General features: G+C 51.0%; 1 protein-coding gene and 1 long non-coding RNA gene across 3 annotated transcripts; one reads left to right on the top strand and one right to left on the bottom strand.

Annotated features, from left to right (window-relative positions):
- Window positions 1–1,820: 1,820 nt before the first annotated feature.
- Window positions 1,821–5,563, top strand: LOC122912513. Its single transcript, XR_006385639.1, has 2 exons — window positions 1,821–3,357; window positions 5,475–5,563. It is a non-coding gene; the product is annotated as an uncharacterized LOC122912513 (long non-coding RNA).
- FZD4 (frizzled class receptor 4) lies at window positions 5,236–9,860 on the bottom strand. 2 transcript variants are annotated; one of them, XM_044258355.1, is made up of 3 exons: window positions 9,841–9,860; window positions 8,839–8,961; window positions 5,236–6,729 (listed from the first exon to the last, which is right to left on the bottom strand). In XM_044258355.1, exons 2-3 carry the CDS (start codon window positions 8,935–8,937, stop codon window positions 5,401–5,403), a joined length of 1,428 nt encoding a protein of 475 aa, XP_044114290.1. In that variant the 5' UTR covers window positions 8,938–8,961; window positions 9,841–9,860; the 3' UTR covers window positions 5,236–5,400. The 2 variants fall into 2 exon arrangements, with proteins under 2 accessions (XP_044114290.1, XP_044114291.1); XM_044258356.1 differs by lacking the exon at window positions 9,841–9,860 and having other exon boundaries at window positions 8,839–9,288.
- Between the last annotated feature and the right edge of the window lie 323 nt (window positions 9,861–10,183).

Here is a 10,183-nt window from a genome sequence, read left to right as displayed (position 1 = left end):
TTGGGAACTACGGTTTCCTCTAAAGCATCATGTGACGATTTCAGTGATACTGATGACCACGAGAGCAATAAATTCTGTTGACCTTGGACCTCGGGGGTTTACTGACCCAGGAGAAATCCCAGAGGGGAAAAATAGCACCAGCAAAAAAAGAAACAAAGAGGCTCTCAGAAAGAGCCTCTCAATCTCCCCTACAGACCCAAAGCTCTCTTTCATGCTGCTGGGAAGGTGTGCCTCCTGGGAGCTCTGCTGCACCTCGAGGAACACGCCACATCTCAGACCAGTTAATAAACAAAACTTTATTTTCCTTTAATACAAAAATTAAATAGCAAAGTTTATTTTTTTTTGTACAGTGATAAATTAGAAATTTACAGTACAGACATCAATGCAGACACACGTTTGTACATCCTTAAAAGCAGGGTCCATTTCCTTTGACATTCAGCAGTTCATGAGGGCAAGTGTAGCAGGTGCCTGGTACCTCTATGTCGGACATCTGGAAGCCCCCGGGGTTGGCCTCAAGGTGGCTGGAGGTGCAGGGTGGCACGGGATCCAAGGACAGGCCACAGGGCATGGCCTGCCTGCTGCACAAGGATGGTGAGTCCCAGTTCGTCTCTTCACGAATCACGCTTGACACGGACTCCACCTTTCCTGCAAAGAGCTCAAGGAGCCTTTCACCCTCAGACCTTTGCAAGTCTCACAACATCCCTGTGAGGTAGGAAAAAATTCAGAACCACCTAGATGCCGCAGCGGGGAAGACAGCGAAAGAGCGGCCTCCCCCTCCCAAAGCCCACAACCAGGTTGGGGCCCAAGCCCATGAGCAGGACGTGGAGAGGAGCACATCTTGGGGGAGAAGATAGACCAGTCTTCGGGGAGCAGAGCTGCTCCCACCCCTCTTCTCAGAAGCTCTTCTGAGAGGACAGTGGTCAGATACTGAATATGGCAGGAGATCAAGGAGCCATCAAAGCCTAGAGGACGTGGCTCACAGAGGACCCCAAATAGGCCCTCTCCCAACTGCCTGGGCAAATACGGGGAATTCGCGGGCACAGAGAAGAAGAAGGGAAGTAAGATAAATCAGAAACAGGAACAGGCTGCTACAGGGCAAATGGGCCACCGGAGGGGAAGAGGCCTGTTGGAGAGGGTCAGGGTTCACTTCCCTCTCGGGGAGAGTCAGCAGGCCATGACCGCACATGCGCTTGGCAAGATGCAGCAGCAGAGAGCTCTGAGCAGGCCACAGGGAAACAAAATCCATTATTTAAGGCTCTGGTACCTGATCCTTGGGAGGAGCAAAATGCTCTTCTAGGAGATTCCAAGATCTATGACCTAGGCCCAGAGGAAAATGATAACCTGGGTCCTTCGCCCAACATTAGGCAAATCAGAGGAGGATTCAACCCAAATACAATAAAAGGACACCCAGAACCGTTTGAGTCCAGTGACTGGATGTAACTGGCTGGAAAGGCAACTCCCTCCAATCCCTCCCATCACAGAATGAAAATCAGGACATAGGTCAATCCTGGGGCTCCTTCCAAAGTCCGTGCTCTATGGCTCTCCCCACTGACTGCTGCTAGGGCTACCTCCCCAGAAGCCACAGGCCACACCGGCCTGGTGACAACCTGGTAAACCGAGTCTGTGCTCCAGGGCTGAGGCTGGCGAGCTCCTCCGTGTCCTCAGGTCCCAGCTCCATTGCTAACACAGTAAGGCCTGAATTCAGTGACGGGGGAGCCTGGGGGGTGGGAGGGTACCAGAGAAGACAGAGCTCAGGGTGCTGGTAAAGTCACAATTCAGAACGTCAACACAGAAGTTGTCCTGATCCTGGGTTTGAGGGTGCAGGTGAGGGAGTGACTGGGGAGAGGAAGTCAGAGAGCATCTCAGGGAAAGAAACAGCGGCATTGCCTTCTGTGGTTTCAGGACCCTGAGCAAATTGGTGGCTCAGAAGCCTTCTCAGAGTTCAGGAAACAGGAGGAAAAGGATATGAATCAACCAAGTAGCTCAACCAGACGGTTCTAGCCAGTTCCACCCTACCCCGTGCTCCTCGGCCCTGAAGGGTGGCCTTTGCGAAGAGAAAGAGGGGCTTGCCAGAGCAGAGGATGGACAGAGGTGCCCTGGGGCCCTGTTGAGTAAAATCTCCAGAGGCCAAGGCATTTTGGGAGAAGCTACAATCATCCCTACTTATTCCAGATTTCAAAAAAACTTAGCCCTAACCTTTTCCCTAGCAAGATGTCCTCAGATTCCCCTGCACGCGTCACACAAAACACCCCGAGCCCTGAGCGGCCTGCCCCCCCCATCCCCACGAGGTGTGGGAGCTCACATCCTTTCAGCTAATGTTCAGTGTTTTCCTGGGAGATCTCCACAGAGCTGGTCATGAAACTGGGCTGAGGCATCCTGTCAAAACCCCTGGAGCTGACGAGCCGGGGAATCGTGGGGAGGGATGAGAGAGACAGGAAAGGCAGAAAAACCCAGGAAGTGGTTGATGGGTGGGAGACCATGATACAGAGGGCCGTCTTCCTCCCCCAAAACCAAGAGCAACACTCGGCAGACCCAGGAGCATCCTCAGTCCAGGCCAGTGGGGAGGACAAAGCCTGTACTCCTCCACGGCCCCAAAGGTGCCTAACAACGGGGCTTTACACAGAGTGGGCACTCATAAATGTGCTAATAATTGACTTTTTTTTTTTTTTTAAACAGATACCAGCTGAAGAGGTGATGCGGTCATGTCAAGGTAACTCGTAACTGACCGCAGCCACAAAGCTCTTTTCCTGAAACTGTAAACACTCTCCATTGTCTGGAATGTGAAAGGAAAGGCCCACAGCCCTGTGACACAGCTAGGGCTCCTAATCCCGGCTGCATCGAGGGCCACTTCCGGTCAAATGGACTTTCCCCCCCGAGAAGGCCAGACATTTGCAGAAAGGATGTGTTTGTTTTCGAACTCGGGTGGATTGGTTCACCCAAGCCCTCTTATTCTTATTATTTCATTTCTCACAGATATGGAGCACCTACTCTGTGCCTGGTCCTGTGCTGGGTGCCGCCTGGGTCACACGATCACTGAGCCATCAGAAACACAAGCGCCTGACAGAGGCCTACAGTCGTAAAGTGAGGCCAGTGCCCCGGCTGCACCGTCGTTTTTCCCCTTCCTGGGCCTGAGTCTCCGCACAACTCCCAGGACGCTGGAGCGGAGCGTGAGTAAGGGCAGGCCCTGCCCCTGGGTGAACACTCCACGGCCCTGGGCAGCTCTGGGAACTGTCTGCAAGCAGCACAGGGAGTTCACATTTGTATTCCAGAGGCGACACAGTCTCAGATGGAGTTCAACGGGCCCTTCTGGGGATCATTTCTCATGCTCCTGGAACCCTGACCCGGAGTCCAGCCAAGGTACTGGGGCACGGCACGCACACACACACACACCAGGGACCCTCCGCACCCAGTCAGCATCTGTCCTCAGAGCCCGAGACTTTCCCTCCCAAAATACACAACAGACCTTCTATGCATCTTTACCTCAGACGGCTCAGGAGCCCCAGAAAACAAAGAAAAAAAAGTGTCAAACCACAGCTCAAAAAGGATGGGAAAGGACACATGTATTTCCAGAATCTGACCACCTATTAGGGAATCTGAGTCCCTGGAAATGTTTTTCCACAAAGAAATGTGATAAAAGAGTTTTCCTACCTGTTTCTGAAAGGGGGGTGGGGTAGGGCATGAATAAATAATAAGTGAGTCATTGCAAAGTAGTTGCTGAAGCAAAATAGGTATGAGCTACAAGGACCTGTGACATTGTCAACCATTTGTCCCAGAGATCTGACGATTAGAAGGCCTAAGGCAGGTTAAGAGAGAGTCCAGTTACAATTTTAAAAGAATTGCAACTTTTTGAGAGGCTGCTAGGGGGGTACCCCATTGTGAGGAACATAAAGCATAACTTTTAAAAGCTCTGGATACCCCTGCAAAAGGCAATTAAGACCTGTGTTGTTAAGAGTTTGCAGTTCACTTCATATGGTCTACACTTTATTCCCTACTAACCAACCTAGCTCCTGGCTGGAATCCTGGAGATTCATTAAGCACCATATAAATACTCCAGGCCACACTGCCTCCAATGAAATCTTGTAAGGAGCCTTTGCCAATTACTAAGAAACAATTCTGCACCGAGTAGTTGGAGTAGCTGTCCTTAGTTCTCTCTACAGAACAGAAAAGTCTTCATGGTGGTCATAGACTAGACTGATAACATTCTTATGCTAAAGAAAAGAAAGGCACTATCATTCTGAGAATGCAAGCTGACCATGGTTTTAAAGTCAGTTGAGTATACTATTATGTCATGGTCCAAGAATGTGCTTTTAATTGTAATTGACACACACAAATTACACAGCTAATCTGTGTGAATGCAAAGTTGCCAAGAAACTTAACATTTTAGCTCTTCCAGACTGGCGTCTGCATAGATGCAATCACACAAAGTAAAATATATTAAGTCCCATTGCTCAATGCAACAGGTCTCCCGGGTCAGTAAGGTAAGTCGACTTGATAAATCTCATTTTCCTCTGAATTAAATGATTGTCAGAAAGTGAATCACCCTTACTTTCCCCCTCATTAGGCATGCTGCTGTGCAAAAAGAAAAAAAAAGAAAAGAAAAAGAAAAAATCCTATAAAAATACCTATTTTGAGTCATTAATGCAAAACGAAGAAAACAGCAGCAGCCTACAATAGGGATGTTGAAATTTAAGAGGAAGAGACAGAAGAAAAATCCACTGGATACCTTACGTGTGTTTGTACAGTACTTTTGTTTTTTTTCAAACAATTCTGTTTTATGACAAAGGCACTGAAAGGTTCTGACACTACCTCTTGGGAGAGCAATCCACAAAGCCCTAAACAGCAGACAGCACACCACAGAAATTGTTTATGTTAGATCAGCCCAACTATAAAACTCTTGTAACACTTGTCTGAACCCAGTGTCTCCAGTGTTTAGAGATTGCTTTGCTATCTGAAAGACCCAGTTAGTATTTAAGATTTTAAGGGTTAAAAAAGTTAATCTTTCTCCCTGCGAATTACCTACTCACAGCCCAGATCTCACTCTGCAGGGAAAAGCAGTATCGCCCTGGACCCTCCTGGAATCGAGACAGGACCTCCACGCTCCAAGCTGCGACCTGCTAAAGTGATCAATGTTTTGATTTTTCACAGCTTCGAAAGCCTCTAACTGGCTTTTCCATTTTGGATCATTCCAAAGTCTGCAGCAAAATCATTCCTTTTATGATGCAGGGGAGTGGCGGGCGGGGGTGGGGGGCGGGCAGGTGGCGGTGGCTTATAGGGGTCACTGACGTGTTGCCAGTTCGCTCAAACTGAGATACACTGCAGGAAACTTTTAGTCGCTCTTGCACCCAAATGCTAGCATCCCCCCCACCTTCAAAATTTGGAAAGCGTGGGGCCCGGGTAGCCTTATACCACAGTTTCGTTGCCTTTCCCAGGCTTCACCCAACCGTTCCCTCGCTTTTCTCTCTTTACCTTCCCAGAATTCACCAATCTGTTAGAACACTTCTGCCAGGTGTGCAGAGTCTTGGCAGACCAAATCCACATGCCTGAGGTGATGCCCACCAGCAAAGACATAAAAATCTTCAACATCTCCACCGCCATATTGGAGTCATCTGCAGAATACCGGAAGAGCGCCCAGTTGGAGATTTCATAGAAATAGCAGGCAATCACACATGTGGCAGGCACCGTGTACAGGACCGAGAAGACCCCGATCTTAACCATCAGCCTTTCCAACTTGTCTGTCTTTGTCCCATCCTTTTGCAGATTGGATCGAATTTTGAACAAGGCCACTAAACCAGCAGCGATAAACAGGGTTCCAATCACCAAATATGTGAAGAGGGGAGCCACCACAAAGCCTGTGAGGGCATCGAGGTTTTGGTTCCCGACGTAGCACAGGCCGGTCAGTTCGTCTGCATCCACCAGTCTCATAATCAAGATGACAATGGTTTTCACAGCAGGGATGGCCCAGGCAGCAATGTGGAAATAAGAGCTGTGCATCTCAATGGCCTCATGACCCCATTTGAGTCCGGCAGCCAAAAACCAAGTGAGCGTCAGAATAACCCACCAGATGGAACTGGCCATTCCAAAAAAGTACATCAGCAAGAAAATGATTGCACATCCTGTGTTCTTAAGTCCTTCTTGGATGAGAACAGGTTCTGCTGCCTCTTCAAAATCGCAGGATATCCTTTCCCGGCCTACGGTCAGCCTGACAATATAAGCAATGCTATAAATATTATAGCACATACTGAGAAATATGATGGGGCGCTCAGGGTAGGAGAACCTGGAGGAATCGATCAGGAAGGTGAGCACAGTGAATGCGGTGGAGATGAAGCACAGGCTGGCCCACACGGCCATCCAGATATCCGTGAACTCCTTGGCCGAGCGGCTGTACAAGCCAGCATCATAGCCACACTTGAGAACACAGTTCAGGCTCCTTTTCACCCAGATGTACTGATCCGAGTTGGTGCCTACGGAGTGGCACTCTTCCCCAGGCTGGAGGGGGGTTTTGTGAGGTAAGGGCACCTCCTCATCACCCGGCCCTTCCATGCACATGTGGTTGTGGTCATTCTGGGGTGGGAATTTGCTGCAGTTCAGGCTCTCGGGCCAGGCAAAGCCAAATTCCTTCAGGACAGGTTCACAGCGCCTCTTGACCGAAAGACACATGCCGCCACACGGGCCGATGGGGATGTTGATCTTCTCTGTGCACATTGGCACGTAAACCGAACAAAGGAAGAACTGGAAAAGTAATGAAATGAACAAAGAAAACAATGACTTGGAAGTCTGACCAAATGCTTGCACGAAGCGGAGTTGAATGCTTCCAGGCAAAAGTACGTATCGACTTTTAAACCAGCTATAGGGACTCTGTTTACTCTGACCTCAGACTAGGGTGCTTAAAAAAATCCATCGCATGCACGCTTTGCTTCCTGGGTTCTAGCAATCCTTTCCCAGAGACCGTCAATAAATAAATATATAAAAAGGACCTGAAGAATTACATCACCCCTTTTTTGCATAACGCTTAAGAAAATAAACCTTAGGACTTGACTTTGCATCTCCCTCTTTCAAAGAGTTGAACAGACTAATCAAATGACTGAGTCATTCCAGTGATGGGGTAATTTTGGTCCCCACTTCTTTATCACCATAAAAATAAATGTAAAAAAAATTATAGATCAGGCTTTTCTCCTATTTATATTCTCTCTTTTCTCTACTTTATCCCTTCAAATTTATTTTGTTAATCAGTCCCATACTGAAACAGAAAATGTCCTAATTGAGACACTGATGGACCCAAGGATGGGGTGCAGGTTGGGGTCTCTGGTCACCAGGGCTTTGTTTGGCTAGATTTCCTCAATGAATAATAATGAAGCATAATAGGAAAATATAAATGTGAGGTCTCTGGAACAGCAGTACCAACAGGACAGACTCCAGTTGCTGTCCTCAATTCCTCCAGCATTGATAAACAGTCGGCTTGGCTCCTTACAGATGTTGTCTATGAAGTCTAGAGTTACAAGTCACTATTTTCCAGCATGTAAAGGGATCCAGTCCTGTCCTTCAAAACAGCTTGGCTGCTTCCCCAGGATACATGTAATTAAAAATATATATCCCTGCAAAAGCTGTTTCTCCAACAAAATTGCCACTGATGTCAGGATATGTGCTGTTTCCAAACTGAGAGCTAGCGGATCATTTCTGAAGCTTTTATAACCTAGTTCTAAAGTTCTGAACACTCCAAAGGGAGTGTTTCAGCAGCAACAGGTCTAATCCCGACCATCTTTCTGAAACCACAGTCCAACTTTTTGAAATGACCTGTGTAAAAACACACACCTACTAAGTAAGCTGCCTGCCTGTTTCTTATCTCTTGGAAGCTATAACCAGAACCACGGATTTCTGAAGCTTTCAGCCTGGACAACTACCCTCTGTTTTTCTTCCCAAGTTCTCTCTTGTCTAAATTTCTAAAACTCACTCAGAGCCTCACCAACCAAAACACAACCAGTGCTAACCTTTAAAAAAAAATCTTTCAGTTCCTTTAAAAAAAAAAAAATGAATGGGTTGTTGGTTTTTTAAGATTATAACTACCCTGTATATGCAAATTATTTCTTCACCTACTGTAGGTTGAACATTTTCCCTATCATTACAGAAGCTTTAAAATTTTTAATGACTGGAAAAAAAAAACCCTTCCAATATGCAAATTACCTTCCTGGAGCTTGACCACACACTATCACCTTTTCCCCAAGCTGTGTTTTCTCTCCGCCAAATCCTAAACCTGCCCTCAACCCTGAGGATCAAACGCTCTCAAGCCACCCAACCATTCCTTCCTGTATGACCTGTAAAGTCATGCGGGACGACGTGAGGAGGGGCCGCTCCGCAGAAAACACGACAGGGGGGTTTCATTTAGTAAGCCACCCCAAAATATCAGGGAGAAAGAAGGTCTGAGAGGGAGAAGTTCCCGGCTCCTTATCTCTCCTTCCAAGTCTTAGTTGCAGCTGGCTGCCCTGCTGGGGACTCGCCCACCGAGCAGCGGCCGCCAGAATCCTTGGCAAAGATAACCCTCAGCTCCACTGGGGTTAGGGGCTTGGCTAGACACGGGTGAGCAGGGGAGAAAAACGGAAGGGCGGGGTGTAAGAGTGGGTTCTTTCGCAGGCCAGATGACTTACACAACGTTTTGGCTTCCAGTCCCTGAGAAGGGACAGAAAAGTGGGGGTGGGGTTGGAAATCACTTTTCCAGGATAGTTTTACCCTTCAGCCTTGGAAGGGGGCAGGGGGTTTGGCTTGGCAAGCGCTCCACGGAGTTAGCTTGGGGCGTCCCTGCCCAAGGGGTCTCGTCCCGCTAGGGGTGGGGGTGGGGGCGCCCACCTGCAGCTGGCTGGAGCAGCCGTACTGGATGAGCGGCGTGAAAGTTGTCAGCTGCAGCTCCGCGTCTGTCTGCAGCTCGTGCCCCACCAGGTTGGGCATCTTGGTCACGTTGTAGCCCAGGTTCTGGCACATGGAGATGCGGATGGGGTCGCAGCGCCGCTCCTCCTCGTCCCCGAAGCCCCGCGCTGGCTCCAGGAGCAGCAGCAACAGCAGCAGCAGCCTCAGACTGAGATCGACGCCCCCGGGCGCCCCCAGGACGCTCGGCACTGCGCCCCGCCGGGCCATGGCCAGAGCCGGGGGCGGCGGCGGCGGCGGCGGGAGGTGGTCCAGCAGACACCCCCAGCTTGCACGGAGGCGCCGGCTGCCCGCGTTGCTCCCAGCTCCCGGGAAGGGAGTGTGATAAGGCGCCAAGGGCGAAGAAGGGGCAGCGGACGGGTCTCCGGCAGCTGCGCGCGACTGTGTGGGATATTAGACGCCCGTGGCGGGGGCCGAAGGACACACTGCGAGGGTCATGGCTGCAGGCGGAGAGCCCCCTAGCCCCTAGCCGGCGCCGGCCGCGTCCGCTCTGCGTCTGGGCGAACACCGTCAGCACCCAGCACCGCGCCGTTCTCACCGCCCCAGCCCTCCGCGGCGCTGGAGGTTCGCTGGGCGGTGGCGGGGCGGGACGGACAGCGCGCCTCTCCAATGGCCGGGCGCCGTGGGCAGCGAGGGGCGGGGCCGCCTGCCGCTGGGAGGGTCAGGCCCCCGCCCGCCAGTCCGCCAGCCCCCCTCCCCCGTCCCTCCGTCCCTCCGTCCCTCCCTCCCGCGGGGCCCCGCCCGGCTTCCCGGCTCTCACTTTCCTCCCACCCGGTTCGCGGCGCTCGGGGGCCAGGCGGGGATGGAGCGGAGTTGCTCCCGCTGGGCCAGCCTGCCCCCTCCTCTCCCAGGTGAGAAACGCTCCCTGATCAGTCGGCTCTCTTCCCTTCCCCTCTTCCGGCTGTCACCTCAGCCCGAGCTACCTACCTATCAGGCAGAGAAACGTGCACAAAGAACACGGGATTTCGATTTATAAACGTTGTGGCTTTAAATCCCGGCTGTGTGACCTTGAGCAAATTGCTCAACCTCTCGGCGTCCGTTTCCTCACCCGTAAAGAGACTTGGGAGGATTAGAGGTAATGCGTAAAACGCTTAGCCCCGTGCCTGGTACAACGCAGGCTCGCAGCTATTTTCACTGCTAACTTGCTTGGGTTGGAGCCGGGCCGCGTCTCCCCGCCCCCAGACTCGGCCGGACCTGCGCCCGGAGCTGCCTGTCTCCAGCCGCGAGTGGGGGAGGCGCCCCGGAGCAGCCGACCAGCCGACGGTCTCGC

The sequence above is a fragment of the Neovison vison genome, chromosome 7 (genome assembly GCF_020171115.1).
Source record: "Neovison vison isolate M4711 chromosome 7, ASM_NN_V1, whole genome shotgun sequence".
Taxonomy (NCBI): Eukaryota; Metazoa; Chordata; class Mammalia; order Carnivora; family Mustelidae; genus Neogale; species Neogale vison.
The sequence above is the reverse complement of the archived record's forward strand: the minus strand, read 5'-3'. Positions and strand labels throughout refer to the sequence as shown.